The sequence below is a fragment of the Megalobrama amblycephala genome, linkage group LG3 (genome assembly GCF_018812025.1).
Source record: "Megalobrama amblycephala isolate DHTTF-2021 linkage group LG3, ASM1881202v1, whole genome shotgun sequence".
NCBI classification, from domain to species: Eukaryota; Metazoa; Chordata; class Actinopteri; order Cypriniformes; family Xenocyprididae; genus Megalobrama; species Megalobrama amblycephala.
Window position 1 is genome coordinate 10587617 of NC_063046.1, and position 17389 is coordinate 10605005.

The following is a 17389-nucleotide window of genomic DNA, read 5'->3' on the forward strand; positions in this document are numbered from 1 at the left end:
CTAAAAAAGAGGTGTGTTCAGGCGCATTGCCGGCGCATTGCTATTTTAAGGAGCTGAAAATAGACTGCGCCATAGACCAACTCAAACCTGGTCTAAAGTCTAAAGTCAATGGCGCAATATTTTTTTGTTAGAGCGCGTTGGTAGAAACTGCGCCTCTGGGCGCGTCCACAGTGCGCGTTGACTTCGCTTATTACACACAGGGATGCGCATCACACAAACATGCCAAATATTAAAAACAAAAGGATTACAATGTAAAAGAATATTATTGTGTAGCAGTGGCGGCTACTGGTCTGTCAGAGAGGGGAAGCTCATTTTCGGCCTACATCATAAAATTGTCTGTTTATTTAAAAGTAAATTCTGCCCTACGTTCCTTTTCAAGAAAATGGTCTGTGACCCTGTCGTACCAACTAGGAGTCTTTTCAAGTGACTTGACCAGTGTCCTCTCAATGGCCAGCAGAGCTAGGCTGCTTAAACGGCCTTGGCCCATTGTGTTTCGGGTGTAGGACTTGAGTCGCTTTAAACAGGAGAAGCACTAAATCAATCTTAGGTGTTGATCTGTCCTGCTGTTTAATTCTAAGTTATTCCTCGTAAGGAACACTTTCAAATGGCTTTGCCAAAATCAGGTCGACAATATTAGCACCGTCTGCCATCGTGCGCAGTTTCACCCACGACGCTAGCCTAGCCTACTAACGTTATATGAATGAATGAATGAATGAAGGAATGAATGAATGAACGATCTAAAAAAAAAATAATTTAACTCTGTAAAACTGAAACAAGGAATGTGGTGTATAATTGTGTGAAATGTATGATGAAAATCAAGCAATTTCGCCAAGCAAATATCAAAGAAATAGGTTGCAGCAGTTTTTATTTCGACTGAACTTGAGAAATCCGCGATGGGACTGAGCGCGAATAGCTTCAGTGATTCCTTATAGTACAGAATCGCTGTCAGTCAAAAGGAGATGCAGTCTTTCGACAGACCCTCCAATCATCACGCAGAAGCTCGGAGTCCGGGCCAGCCCACTCCCCATTCACCCCCAGAGACGCTGAGCGTCCGTGGGCGGGACATAATCGCAGCGTTTATCCAATGACCGTCTAGTTTCGAAGCGCTGAAAAAAACCGTTCAAAGCAGCCCCATTGAAGTCAATGGACGCTGGGCTTCAATAGGGAAATGCACTGTGACGCTGCGGGAATGTATGAGAAGGAAATCGAGTCAGCCGACCTGCTATATGTAACTGATTCTGAACGAACTCGTCTTTGAGATGAACGTTTTCTAACGCATTTTTAGTCAATAAAATGTTAATACAATAGTACATATTTGACCATTAATTTTGTGACATTATAAGGGAAGCCGAGCTTCCCTTGCAGTCTTAAAGAAATCGCCACTGTTGTGTAGGCTACATAAATATAAAAATGTAACTTCGTTTAACTTCTAACTAAACTTTTAACTTCGCGCACGAGCAGATCGGTTTCTTCGCTTGAAAAGCGTTCAGCTTTTCCGCCAACAAATTCCGCAATGTAAATAGCAATCCGCCATGGCGCGAGTGCATCTCGCTCAAGGGAATGGGAGATGACACTCTGATTGGTTTATTGAACGTTACACCCATTACTCATTAAGATAATAGGGACAACCCATTTCAAAAATGCGCCCCGGCGCACGGACCGTTTTTCCGTCGTTAAAATAGCAAAAGTGGATTTGGACACGCCCTGAGTGCACCTGCGCCATGCGCTTTACACTTTGCGTTTAGATCGTTAAAATAGGGCCCTATATCTGGATCATATTCAGTACCATGATCAAAGCATAGATACAGTAGATCGCTTCCATCAACACCCCTAAAGATTATACAACTTCCTGGATCGACATTTCACACGGTAACATTAGGCAGTTTTCATTCATATGCTGTTATTGTTGATGATCGCATTATTTTTCATATGCATGTGCTTGATTGGTCATTTCTGCGCCTTAGTCTGTGCTTTCGATCGGGAGATTCTGTACTCATTCAGAAGATGCAAAATAGCACCCCCGAGTGTACAACAGTGAAAAAATGGAAACCTGGAAAATTCTGCATTTGGCAGGGAAGCGTTTTCTCATAAATAATGGAAAATTCCGTGTTTGGCGGGCAAAGAGTTTAATAAAAACTATAATGATCCAAAACATTATGACCACTTCCTTCAGGAAACACCTTTGTCATGGAGGGGTGTACCTGGTCTGCAACAATGTTTAGGTAGGTGGCACGTGTCAAATTGACATCCACGTGAATGGCCAGACCCAGGGTTTCCCAGCAGAACATTGCCCAGAGCATCACACTCCCTCCACCAGCTGTCATCGATCCTGATGCATCACTTTAGGATTCAAGATTCAAAATTAAAATTTTGTGACTTGTGCCACAGTAGACCTTCTGTTGGCTCCGACCAGACGGGATAGCCTTCATTACCCTTGTGCGTCGATGAGCCTTGGGCGCCCTCTCTGACCACTGTTGGTAACTTCTGGCCCTTGTCAAAGTCACTCAGATCTTTATTTCTGTCAATTTTCTCCTGCATCCAACATATTGATTTTGAGAACTGATTGAACTGACCATCTAATCTACCCAGACCTTAATATGTGGCCTTGTTAGGAGATGATCAACGATATTCTCTTCACCTCTGACTGGTCATAATGTTTTGGCTCATCAGTGTACATAAAACTAAAAACTGCTGCTAAATGGATGCTCTGAATGGATAAGGAAATAATGAATTTATTCATCTTCTGCACTTTGAGTTTAATGTTGCTGTGGTAGAGCAATGTATATCTGGAATGCAATGAAAGTGCTTTTGATAAAAGCATCTGCCAAATGCATGTGTAATGCATCTCTGAAACTAATTAGGTGAAGAACCTTATTCTGTCTTAAAGAAACAAAACTGTTTTCATGTTGAGCATGACTTCTTTTCTTTTCTTTTTTTTTGCGTTAGAGAACGATATTCCACTTCAGCCTCTGAAGACTATAATCTAGGATTTGTCTGATAAATATTTCATTGGTGAATCCAGCTGTGAGTTGTTCAGCCAGCTGTCGATTCATCATACAGCTGATGGGTTTGTTGCAATATTTAGTGGTTTGTGCTGTCATAACATCAGGCTCAAGAGATTTGAGAGGAAGTAGTGTGTCCCTAGCAAACATTGCTCACACAAACACGTAAAGCTTAAAGCTGATTCTCTTGAAATGAAAATCACACCATGGGTGAAGCGTTGGTCGTGTGGTTCAGCTGGACTCCAGTGTTGAAGATGCCCTGAAGCCTGACGTCACTCATGTGGATGTGCTATAACTGTAATGTTGGGGGCTCACAATTGGCCTTTCGCCAGGAGTTTGATTGACAGGCGATCTAACCAATCATAATGCCAAATCCACCATTTTGTCCAACAAAGCAGTCAGGGGAGTTAGCAGATTAATGTAGGTGGTGGACTTGAACTTGAAAAAATGGTTTGTACTGTTCATGTTAATTAGTAGGAAGAGATGATTGGTTCACGAGCCGCTTGAATTAAGGTGCTACAGCAATCTGTCACTATACATTAAAGAGCCACAAAACTGTTTAAAAATGACAAAATTTGAAATTTGAGACTTCGTTTCACATCAAAAGTTACCTGCTCTGTCTTGTCTGTCGACACGTTGTCAGTGTCCTCTTTGCTCTGCGATGTATTTTTCACATGATGTGTGGCGAGAGATCGGCCTGGCTTGTCGGATGTAGAAACGGTAACTAAAGGGGACGGGTCTTTGCGAATGGTCAATTGATTTCAATAGAGTTTGGCATTAGCATGCAAGTTCATGATGCAACACTATAATAAGGATAAAACTCAAAGCACACAAATATTGCATAGAATAGTCCATTTTTAATTTAAATGATCTACTTTTTAGGTTTCTAAATCTTTTATCTTATGTTTGAATAATTAAAAACAAGTCATATAAAGTTCTTCTATTGCTGTTATCACTTTGATAATAGGATCTACTAACAGACACTGTATTCTAATATTTTAAAGTATAAAATGTTAAAATAACACATAAGTGACAAGTAAATTAGGAAATAGATGATCATCAAATTTAAAAAAGTTAAAACGGAGTTCAATTCAAATGAAAACTATTAGCTAACAATGAGCAATTTTTTTTTACAGTATTTATTAATCTTAATAAATGCAACTGTTCATTGTTAATTCATGTCAGCACAAGTCCCTTAAATAATAAGATACAACTTTTGATATTGTATTAGTAAATGTAGAAATTAACATGAACTAAGATTAATAAATGCTTTGAAGTATTTTCACAATTTCATCTTATTGTTAGTTCACCCAAAAATGAAAATTAGCCCATGATTTACTCACCCTCAAGCCATCCTAGGTATATATGACTATTGTTTTTCAGATGAGCACATTTGAGTTATATTAAAAAATATCCTGGCTCTTCCAAGCGTTGTAATGGGAGTGAATGGAGCTCGAGATTTTGAAGCCCAAAAAAGTGCATCCATCCATCATAAAACTTATCCATACGGCTCCAGGAGGTTAATAAAGGCTTTCTGAAGCAAAGCGATGCGTTTTTGTATTATTTAAAACTTTAGAAACTAAACTGGCTTCTGGTAACAGCCGTACACAAAGTGAATTCTGTAAATTTTTTCCAAAAAAAGTAGTACATCTTTAAGAAGTATACTATTTATTTAAAGACAGGGGCGTGGGAAGATGTTTTAGATTGCGGGGTGTTTCAAAACTCCAGGAAACAACAAGCATATCGCTGAGGGGGAAAAAAAGGGAAAAAATTAGACATTTGACTGCACACGGGAAATACATTAGCCCAAGCTTTTAAACACATAAAAAGTATAAAACGTTTTTTTTTTCCAGTACATCCATGAGATTTCCATGTTCCACTTTTAAGTTACGTGTCGCCTAGCCACAACCTACAGATCCCAGCATAAACGGTTATACATTATAACATTTGTTATTAAAGTGTCAACAATATTCAAAAACACAAGCATAGGTAGTGCTGCATGCATGATTTGGCATGGCAGAATGTGCGCAACGAGTGCTTCCTTTATAATCACTTAAACGATGAAAGTTCGTTGCGATCTCAACTTTTAAATCAGGATTTGCCAGCATGCAAAGCATTCAGCACTGAACAAAAACGGCGTTTTGAGCGGTGAGTGGATCCTAACATCTCATTGCGTTCCAGAAATCAACGGATTTGTCTGTGCTGCAACACCCCCACTTCAATAATTAAAGGTGCCATCGAACGTTTTTTTACAAGATGTAATATAAGTCTAAGGTGTCCCCTGAATGTGTCTGTGAAGTTTCAGCTCAAAATACCCCATAGATTTTTTTTAATTAATTTTTTAACTGCCTATTTTGAGGCATAATTAGAAATGCGCCGATTCAGGCTGCGGCCCCTTTAATTGCTCGCGCTCTCCGCCCCCTCCCGAGCTCTCGACTCTATCACTGCATAAACAAAGTTCACACAGCTAATATAACCCTCAAAATGGATCTTTACAAAGTGTTTGTCATGCAACATGTCTAATCGCATAAGTACAGTGTTTATTTGGATGTTTACATTTGATTCTGAATGAGTTTGATAGTGCTCCGTGGCTAAAGCTAACATTACACACTGTTGGAGAGATTTATAAAGAATGAAGTTGTGTTTGTGAATTATACAGACTGCAAGTGTTTAATAATGAAAATAGTGACGGCTCTTGTCTCCGTGAATACAGTAAGAAACAATGGTAACTTTAACCACATTTAACAGTACATTAGCAACATGCTAACGAAACATTTAGAAAGACAATTTACAAATATCACTAAAAATATCATGTTATTCAACTATGCCGAGGTAAATTCAATTTTCAATTCGATGGCACCTTTTAAAGATGGAAAAACATTGAACATGTCAATGTAAGTAATAATGAAGTAGTGTAGTGCTGGAGACGCTGAACTGAGGCACATCTCTCTCTGTCCTCGTCGTAGGTCCTGCTGCGGTTCTGGCGTACCTGCGTGCGGAGCTGCGAGGAGCAGAGCCCTGCAGACTGCTGAAGCTGATGGTGGTCGGTCCGCCCCGGCAGGGTAAGAGCGCTCTGCTGGAGGGGCTGCAGACGGGCAAAGCCTCGGCCTTCCTCAACACTGACTGCAGCATCCACACATCCAGCTGGGATCTGGAGCGGCCTGTAGGAGTAGTGAAAACTTCTGTAAGGGCCCTCACTCTTCACACACACACACACACACACACACACACACACACACACACACACACACACACACACACACACACACACACACACACACACACACACACACACACACTGTATATGTGGTTTACATAGATGTAATGGTTTTTATACTGTACAAACTGTATATTCTATCCCCCTACACTACCCCTACCCCTAAACCAACCTACCTGCATTTTTACATTTTAATAAAACATTGTTTAGTATGTTTTGAAAGCTATTTTAAATATGAGGACTCATGAAACGTTGTCATATTTCATGTTTACGTCGTAATATCGGTGTAATACCCATGTCATTATACAAATTTGTGTCCTCATAAATCGCAAAAACACACACACACACAGAGACACACACACATTAGTCTTAACCAAGCATTTTATCTATCTGTCTCTCTGTCAACATCTAGCTATATCTCTACATAAACATTCAAACTATTCAAAATTTCTATGCATTGGTGAGGAAAGTAACTGAAACACACTTTGGACAAATGAAGGCATCTTATGTTGATTTAAAAACAATGTGTGACTTCATTTGAGCTTTTACTGAATTCACAGTCTCTCTGATTGTTTTTCAGGGCGTGCCATCAAATGTGTTTTTCCCACAATGCTTTGCTCATGGGGAAATGAACAGCTATGTTTGCGTTGACTCTGTAAACATGACAAGACAAAAATAAGACAGAAAAAAACCTTTTATAGCAAGTCTGGAAAAAGAAAACGAAACCATTAAAATGCCAACATTTTGACATCAGGGTTTATGAATGAGTAGCAGCTCTGGACCTTTGACCCCCAGCTCTATTTGTGGCCTTACATGGTTTCTTAGCAGGAGTTAACAGTGTTTCCATTCTCATCAGGAGCCCTGAGTCAGAGCCAGACATATATAACCCAAGAGAGTGTCTGTCTCTCTCTCTTTCACACACACACACACACACACTGATGTCATATAGACATTTTCTTATAAACACACAGAGAATGACCTCTTACACGTATATATCATAGACACAAGCAAATGTATACACAAGAACACTGATGTTATAAAGCCCCAGAGATATTGCCCCACCTCGAGCAGCTGTGAACACTTACTCCACTGCTGGCTCACGCAAGAGTTTTGTGTTTTTAAACATTTGCTGTTTAAAAGAAACTTTCACCCACAAAATAAGCCTGCATCTTGAAAAATAAAAAATCTGCTCATTTGCACAAAAAAAAAAAAGGCCTAATATTAACTAATTTGATGATGCTTAGTTCAAAAATACCAAATAAAGCTTTACATCACACAGTATTTTAACAAAATAAGAATGAAGGTTTTTCAAATTTGATATACATCAGCTTTAATGCACTTATCAGACAAAGAAAGTTTCGTTTTAATGAAAAAAAGAAGTACAATTCAAAATGTACTTGTCATTTAGCTACTTAGTCTGTAAAGGATTCTGAAAAATATGTTCAAATACTCAATTTAAAGTCAAAGACTTTATATAAACACAAGTTTATGAATACTAAAATCTATTTTACTGTCACGTAAAACACCCAGAAAACATGGACCCTTTTTTTTCTGCCACTAGCCTTAATTCTAACATTAAAATCAGGATTAAATAATGTCATACATGTGAAAATCGGCTAAGGATTGAACAAATAGTTATAACTTGGCTCAGAGGAAGATAGGAATTGTGTCCTTTTGGCAGTTTTTCTGATAATTGAAGGACTAATACAAGATTTTTTCACCTTACAAATGGTTGTTGAAAAATGCTATGAAATGCACATCATTTTTTTGTGAGAAACTGTGACATGCAAGAACAAAACAGGCTCTATTTTTGGAATTGGCACCCCAAAATTAGTAAGAAACAATTATTGGATTTCATTCAGCAAATATGATGCGTGGCGATGTTATTTATTTACTCACCCTCAAAGTGTTCATACTGCATTTTTTTTTAAATGAAAGTAGAAAGATAATTGTGAAGTAAATAGTGTCAAATTTTATTTCAAATTGACTTCATAACAGGATAAAATATCCATTGTTTCACTTCAGGAACATTGTAATTGGTCCCAAAATGCCTTGATAAAAAAAGTAGCAATATTGAGCGAAATGTCAGTGCGATGTAATGCCTTTGTTGCTACTGTGGTTACAGGTTGACTTGGTGTCCTTCAACGTGTGGGACATTGGCGGCCCGGCCAGAATGTCGACGGTAAACCAGTGTTTCTTCACGGATAAGGCTTTGTATATGGTGATCTGGAATCTGGCTTTGGGAGAGGAAGCCGTGGCCAACCTGCAGTCCTGGCTGCTCAACATCGAGGTGAGGAAAGAGTAGATAACAGAGACACTCTGAAAATCCGACAGCGTTTGTGCACTTCCTCTAGTCAGGAGGCGTCCATACTGGACTCCTTTCTATAAATTTGAATAAAAATATTGTTTAATTGGCTTAAAGGCACTGGGTCATTCTGTGAAACTGGTGCATTTTTTATTTTTTTATTTGATGAGGTGTAGATAAATGTGTTATTGCAAAATAAATAATGAGTATATTTTTTTTAGTTTTTATTTAGTATTTGTTTATAAGTTCTGCCATATTTTAATAATAATGAACATTGCAAATTAAATTAATAATGTGTATTTATTTAGGGAGTAGTTTAATGATAAATAATTATTTGGTATTTAATTATTTAGTATTCATCTGTTATTTATGACATAGTTTAATATTAATGAACAGCATGTTGCCATTACAAACTAAATTAATAAAGTTTGTCTGTTTATTTATTTTGGATTTATCTATTCTTTATGGAATAGTTTAATAATAATGAACAGTTTTGTCATTGCAAACTAAGTAAAGTTGTATTTATTTCTTAATGCAATAGTTGAATGATAATAAATATAATTTTTTCCATTGCAAACTAAGTTAATATTTTTTTTTTATTATTTGAGAGTAGTTTAATTCTAATAAGTGTAATTTTTCCTTTATAAACTAATTTAATAAAGTTCTTAATTTTTTAAAGTTATGGAATAGTGAATTACTATTCACAACTTAAAGCTTGTGTAATGCTTTATGTTAACTAAAGTCTAAATATAGCCTATACAGAGTGAAAGAACAAAGACAAAATGATATTAAACATACTCAGAATGTGCATATTAGCTAATACAGCAAAAAGAAGCTAGAAATGCAGGTGTGGGGACAAGCAAAAAATATATATATCCTCATGAATAAAGGGGAAAAAAAAAAAATTACTGGCATATTGTAGATGTGTTTAGAAAAATATATGTATAACATATACACACAAACACTTTCATTATAAGCACAATGGAACTTTTACTGATAATGTAATTTTTTTTTGATGGACATAAATGACCCTTGTTTTAATATGTTGGTGTTCATGTGTGTGTCCTCCAGGCTCGCGCCCCTAACTCTGCTGTCATTGTCGTTGGCACGCATTTGGACCTCATTGACACTAAGTTTCGTACCGAGCGTGTCGCCACGCTCAGGGCGTATATCCTGGCACTTTGCAGAACCCCGTCGGGCGCACGGGCCAGCGGCTACCCCGACATAACGTGGAAACACTTACAGTTAGTTTTATTATCATAACTTGTTTTAGCATTTCTTAATGGAATTGTTTTGATTTTTGTTTGAATAAATGTGTTTGTTTGACAGTGAGGTGTCGTGTAAGACACTAGAAGGCATGGACGTACTCAAGAGGCTGTTGTTCCAGGTTACTTGCTCTATGAAGGACATCAGCAACCCTGCTAGCTGTCACAAACTGGTGGGACGACTGGTTAGTGTTAGTTAAGATGGCATAAATCACTGTAGTCTCTATTCAGTAAGACAAGTTGAAGTCAAACATACTGTTGCATTTTACCTGTAATGCATAAAGAGGAGTTTTATTACCTTAGTTTCTTTAAGTTGAAATATCTCATTGTGTTTTTCTCTTTTTGTTATACAGATCCCCAAAAGTTACCTAAACTTGCAGGAGGCCATAAAGGCAGAACGTCTGAGGAGAGACGAAGCTGATGAGGTTCAGTACCTGACGGACACAGAACTGGAGCAGATCATTGATCAGAGTCCTGCTGGTGATATCAAAGACTATGAGGATCTGCAGACAGGTAATGCATAATATGAATTATGAAAATAATCCATCCATCCATCCATCCATCCATCCATCCATCCATCCATCCATCCATCCATCCATCCATCCATCCATCCATCCATCCATCCATCCATCCATCCATCCATCCATCCATCCATCCATCCATCCATCCATCCATCCATCCATCCATCCATCCATCCATCCATCCATCCATCCATCCATCCATCCATCCATCCATCCATCCATCCATCCATCCATTCATTTATTTTCTGTTGGGCTAATTTTTAATTTTCAACCAAACCAAAACTGTAATCAGTGCTTTTTGTAATTAGTTTCTTTGTTCTTACTGTATTGCTGACTGTTTATTGTCTTCTGTAACTCTTTTGAGGACCTTTTACATACATTAGTTAACCTAGTATTAGTTTTTGCTGCTTCTACAAACATTTGTGAAAGAATGGGTCGCTCTCAGGAGCTCAGTGAATTCAAGCGTGGTACCGTGATAGGTTGCCACCTGTGCAATAAGTCCATTCGTGAAATTTCCTCACTACTAAATATTCCACGGTCAACTGTTAGTGGTATCATAACAGAGTAGAAGCAATTGGGCACAACAGCAGCTCAGCCACGAAGTGGTAGGCCACGTAAAATCAGAGAGCAGGGTCAGCGCATGCTGAGGCGCACAGTGCGCAGAAGTCACCAACTTTCTGCAGAATCAATAGCTACAGACCTCCAAACTTCATGTGTCCTTCAGATTAGCTCAAGAACAGTGCGTAGAGAGCTTCATGGAATGTGTTTCAATGGCCAAGCAGCTGCATCCAAGCCTTACATCACCAAGTGCAATGCAAAGCGTCGGATACATTGGGATAAAGCACGTCACCACTGGACTCTAGAGCAGTGGAGACTCTTCTCTGGAGTGACGAATCACACTTCTCTGTCTGGCAATCTGATGGACGAGTCTGGGTTTGGCGGCTGCCAGGAGAACAGTACTTGCCTGACTGCATTGTGCCAAATGTAACGTTTGGTGGAGGGGGATTGTGGTGTGGGGTTGTTTTTCAGGGGTTGGGCTTGGCCCCTTAGTTCCAGTGAAAGGAACTCTTACTGCTTCAGCATACCAAGACATTTTGGACAATTTCATGCTTTCAACTTTGTGGGAACAGTTTGGGGATGACCCCTTCCTGTTCCAACATGACTGCGCACCAGTGCACAAAGCAAGGTCCATAAAGACATGGATGAGCGAGTTTGGTGTGGAGGAACTTGACTGGCCTGCAGAGAGTCCTGACCTCAACCCGATAGAACACCTTTGGGATGAATTAGAGCGGAGACTGTGAGCCAGGCATTCTCGCCAACATCACTGCCTGACCTCACAAATGTGCTTCTAGAAGAATGGTCAAAAATTCCCACAAACACACTCCTAAACCTTGTGGAAAGCCTTCCCAGAAGAGTTGAAGCTGTTATAGCTGCAAAGGGTGGGCCAACTCCATATTAAACCCTACAGATTAAGAATGGGATGTCATTAAAGTTCATGTGCACGTAAAGGCAGGCGTCCCAATACTTTTTGAAATTTGGTGTCAAATTTCCCTGATATTTAAAATTACTCATCATGAAATAAGACTTTGATCATATCACCCACCAATAACCGTGTTAAATAATCATGATTTCAATATTGACCAAAATATCATGATTATGATTTTTGACAATCTAGCAACCTTAGTATGATTTTTTTTTTTTTAGTTAATTTGATTATTTATTTCATTAATCGACCCCATTAGGTTAATATTAAGCAGATCTTTTTCTTTTTTTTTAATTCAAACATTCTTTTTTTTCTGTGACGTTTTTAAAATTTACTAAGCAGCACATTGTTTTTTTTACTGCAAAATATAACATTTTAATGCCTAATTTCAGTTGGAAATTTCAAAGCATGTAGAATTCTAGAAAAATTTCTTAAAAAATGGCCCTTTATATTAAGGAAGTAATTATTGATAATTTCGTAAATCTGTTCATCCCAGGTTTATTTTTATTCACAGTTCTTTGCATTAAAGTTTAAAATAGATGTGAACTCCTTGCAACCCATATGATTGCTGTAATCTAATGCATTTCCAAGTGAAACAGGATTGAATGAGAGGAATACGGCTACATTACATCTGTCATAGCAACATCTTTTCTGAATCACACAGCGATCAATTTCCTCATCGAGACCGGCACCATACTGCATTTCTCTGACACGAGTCACGGCCTGTGTAAACTGTACTTTCTGGATGCCGTGTGGCTGTCCGAGTGTTTGGAACGCATCGTCAACCTGAGGGACTCACGCTCCGTGGCCTGCAATGGAGTCATCAAGGCAGAGGACCTCCGCATGCTGCTGGTAGGAACCGGATTCACCCAACAAACGGAAGAACAGTACTTCCAGTTCCTGGCCAAGTTTGAGATCGCCCTACCAGTGGCCAGCAACAGGTAAAAAACAATGGCTTTTTTCATAGCTTCAGCATATTTTTTTATGGAGTGTCTATTTACAATAAGTGCAAATAGCGTCCCTTCTTGGCAAACGCTATTTACACTAGCTCCGCCCACCAGTGTCTGGTTGGGCCACTCAACTTTTAAAAAAGATGCATAGAATTCAACGTCTTCAGTGGTGCAGCAGTAGCAAGTAAGGCTCGCAAACCTGGCTTTTAACGCGATCGATGCGGGTGTGAATCCGCCTTTTGCCGAGCTTGTGTTAATTTTCAATAAAATTTAAAATAATGTTCTAAAAGTGGTAATAAACTGCGAACGAGTGTTTAATAATATTAAAAGTGTTTATTGGGTAGGCTTAGGGGAAGGTGTAGGGAGGTTTTTATTCTCCCAATAAGGGAGCATCCATTTAATAATTTTAATAATTATAATCATTTGCACTCTGATATTATTGCATACTGTTAAAGCTGCAGTCCGCGATTTTTTCCTCTTTGTCGCCATCTCTTGTTTGAAACCTGCAATTGCAATCATATGCGGAACAGTTATCTGTACGTGCATTGTGCCTCGGCACAGCTCGTCAGCACGGATGAATCTAATGCTTGCTGTCAGTCACTGCACCGGTGTGGATACTGTACTTCAGAATCACAGATTCTACGTCTTGAAAGTATGAACAATATAAGAATTTTCACTGGAAAATATCATCTAAACAAGTAAGTAACATGGTTGCCACTTTTGTTCTGACCAACTGAGGAAAAAAGCATTAGGCCTATAATAAATCACGCTGCCAGTGATGATTAAATCTAATGATCGCTTACCTCGGATCCGTGCAAATTATTACTGTAATACTTTGCTCTCAAATTGTTAGTTAACAACCTCAGCATTGCGTGACTATGTGTATTTAGTGTGTATCAGTGTTACCTGTAGATTTCAGTTTCTGTAGTCACTCCACAGTCCAAAGGCTTTTGCTTTTTGACTCTCCACTTGTCACTGATGATTGTCATTTGGATCTTTCTGGATTACAATCCGCCATCAAAATGATAAGTTTAATTATTTCAGCTGCTGTGAGAAAAGGCTATAAATGATCCGCTACCAGCTGCATCCTCACGTGATAAAACCGACAAGCCTGGACTCCTTCCTTTCTGTTTACGGACGTGACGTAATGACGCACAGACGAACTGCTGCATGCTCAAATTTCCCATGGAAATCCACCATGTCTCTCTTATTATAAAACATTATTACAAGCTTACCGTTGTGAATCGAGCTAAGATAATGAGATGAACACTGGCTAGTTATGTACTTGCTCAAAAATTGATTTTGGATCATTTTTAACCAAAAAAAGTTACGGACTGCAGCTTTAATGTACAAAAATACTGAGGTGCAAATAGTATCTGCCAATATAAAGTATAGATAGCATCTAATAACTATTTACTCTTATTGCAAAAAACTGATACTTTTACATGGTGTAAATAGAATCTATCGCTATTTTCACTTAGTGTAAATAGAATATATTGAGTGTAAATAGCATCTAATTGCTAGCCGCTGCCTATTTTTTATCTATATGAAGTATTGAGTTGAATTCATTCATTCCTTCACATGTTGATGGGTAATGCATAACATAAAGTGATGCTGAAAATTATATATGTTTTATTATATAGTAATAATTTTTTGAATAGGTAAAAACTTAAAATTGAATTCAGCACCATGGCTCCGTCAGGCAGGAATGCATGAAGGCAGAACGGAAATGGAGGAAGGATAAGTTAGAGGTTTTTCTTCAAATTATGAGGCAATGCTTTTTTGAGTATCAGGCTGCTGTGAGAACTGCAAGGAATTTTTTTTTTTTTTTTTAATTTTTTAATGTTATTGCACAGAAATGTAATGCCCCCTCTTTTCAACAATTAATAGATTACTTAATCCAGCTATATGTTCTGGTTTGACTCCCTCATTAGAAATGTGAAATGTTTCGGACATTGAGCAGGTATCATTGACACGTTAAGGATGGCATTATTCGTTTGAAGCCCACTTCAAAGCCTTAAAAAGCCATTAATAGCAGTCTCCGTAATGGGGTTGTTCCCATGGGCTTTAAGCAAAGGGTTGTCCAGCCGCTTCTTAAAAAGCTTAACTTAGACCCACTAGAATTGAGTAATTATCAGCCAATCTCAAAACGACCTTGTATATCAAAGATTTTAGAAAATGTAGTTCTGTCACAGTTAATGTTATTTTAGGAAAGAATGAGGTCCTAGATCAATTTCAATCGGGTTTTAGGGTGGCTCACAGCACAGAGTCTGCACTATTAAGAGTTGTAAATGATCTTTGTATAATCAGAGATTCAGGTAATTCGGCAGCCCTTATTTTATTTGACTTGAGTGCAGTAATTGACACAATAGACCCTGTGAATCTCATGTGGTTGGGATCCATGGGACGGTTTTAAAGTAGTTTGATTCTTATCTTGCAAACAGATCATTTTCAGAGAAGTTTAGTGACTTTGTTTCATCAACAGCACCTATTTCCTGTGGGGTTTCCCACGGTTCTGTTATTGGCCCGATTTAATTTGTCATGTTTGGATGAGCTTAAGAGCTGGATGGCTCGCAATTTGGTTCAGTTAAACCAAGGAAAAACAGAGATGATGATCTTCGGGCCTGTCAGATATTGTTACTTATTTAGTTCCATGGTTAGTCTATTGAAATGTCCAAATAAGTAATCTAGGAGTTGTTTGACCCAGAACTGAAATTTAACAAGTAGATCAATGCTGTGATTAGAGTTGCTTTTTCCAGGTCAGGTCTCTTGCCTGATTAAGGGTGCTTTCACACCTGCCTCATTTAGTTCGGTTGAATCGTACCAGAGTTCGTTTGCCCCTTTGGTGCGGTTCGTTTGGGCAGGTAGGAAAGCAGCAATCGCACTCGGGTGCACACCAAAAGCGGACCAAACAAGCGTACCGAGACCTGCTTGAAGAGGTGGTCTCGGTACGCTTTCAAATGAACTCTGGAGTGGTTCGCTTGAGATGTGAAAGCAATCGACCCAGTTAACGGACCAACGAACCAAATGATATCATTTTCATAACGGAAAATATGATATAAAAATCAGTAATGTCTGATTCTGTGAGTGAGCACATTATTTACAATATCTGAAAGCCAACGAGCGCCTCTGGTGTGTAATTACACTTCTCCGTGCGAGAATGCTGTCCCGACGAAGTCTCAATTCCCGCTCTGCTTCATTATAAAATTCAAATGGTCTCTCTCGACAGACACACGGACAACAGGTCGCCTACTAGACAGTGCTGGGAAATCCAGAGATGGAGAGAGAGAGAAAGAGCGCGGGTTTGAATTTGCCGCAGCAAATATGAGTTAACTGCGGGAGAGACGGCTACATTTATAAAGTGTTTGTGTGTGTCTCGACAGTTACAAATAAAGCCACAATAAGCTCATGGAGCTAGCTTGTCAATCATTATTTTGATGGATGACGCAGCGAAAACTCTGACCAATAAGAGGACAGTTGTACTCTCATGTGACTTGCCTGAATGCATTTTGGTACGCTTTGAAATGTTGCCATGTGAAAGCGAACCGAACCAAGAAGAAAATGCAACATTGTAACAAATTTAGTCCCTGTTTCGGAACAAAACAAGCGATCCATAGGTGTGAAAACACCCTAAAACCAATTCATTCGATAAACGTTTTAGAGAAGGTAGGCCTAAGTAATATATTTTTTTAATAGGTAAAAACAATAGCTTTCTGCTCTTTGTAACTTCAGTCTATTTTTAATGTTTGAGTTTTATTTATTTAGTTAATTTTTTTTGTATTATTTTTATTTTATCTGCATAAAGTTTTATTGGCTGTCATTTCTGTGTGATTTATGAATGTTCACACCCTATTCTCACCCTATCTATCTAGGATGTAAATTACGAGTTATTGTATATTATGCATTTCAAGTGTGCAGTATTTCAAACCCAATTATGTCCCACAAGTGTCATCTTCTCTTCATAGTTATCTGCTGCCACACCTTTTGCCACCCAAACCTGCTCTGGACATCCACGGCTTTCGGCACCAGAGCAACAACAACATCCAGCGGCATTTTAAGATGAGCTTTGTACCTGCAGGATTTTGGGAGCGCTTTATAGCCAGAATGCTAATCAGTTTAAACCAGATGGACATACAGGTAAACACATGACAACTTAACAGGCCAATAAAAGCCATAATTGCAGTCATTGCAAACATAGAATTAGAAGGCACACGCTGACAATGCTTCTGGCTGGGAGTTTACGGCAGTCTCTGAAAACGCACGGTAAGACGCTTGGCACACTGGGGCTTTCAATATTTCAGGTACCAATTTTGCTCAAATTTTTGGAAAAAATTTGTTGATTTATATATCAATATAGTACCCTAGCAACCGTTTGGCAAGACCTATTTCTCTGCATCAGAGCATCGTAGAGACATGGCGGTTGGCTTTTGACTCAGGCTAGCAAACTGGACTTCCAACATGTTACAAATGCTAGCAGTGAATAGCTACATGCTGATTAGCTAAGTGTTAAAGTGGGCTGAGAACATGCTAAGAACTCTATAGAAACTCCATAGTAACTGTCTGTGACAACTACCAACCACCTAGTAAGACCATAGCAACCACCCAGGTTACCATAGCAACCGCCCATAACACCCTAGCAACCACCT

General features: G+C 38.7%; 1 protein-coding gene across 3 annotated transcripts in view; it reads left to right on the plus strand.

Moving 5' to 3' along the window:
• lrrk1 (leucine-rich repeat kinase 1) overlaps positions 1-17389 on the plus strand; it is a 111647-nt gene that overhangs the window by 36087 nt on the left and 58171 nt on the right. For all 3 annotated transcript variants that reach the window (XM_048183802.1, XM_048183805.1, XM_048183804.1), the window contains exons 15-21: positions 5969-6186; positions 8345-8509; positions 9596-9768; positions 9854-9974; positions 10143-10302; positions 12458-12734; positions 16709-16880. In XM_048183802.1, coding sequence (XP_048039759.1) covers positions 5969-6186; positions 8345-8509; positions 9596-9768; positions 9854-9974; positions 10143-10302; positions 12458-12734; positions 16709-16880 — 1286 coding nt within the window. The remainder of the gene's footprint in view (positions 1-5968; positions 6187-8344; positions 8510-9595; positions 9769-9853; positions 9975-10142; positions 10303-12457; positions 12735-16708; positions 16881-17389) is intronic.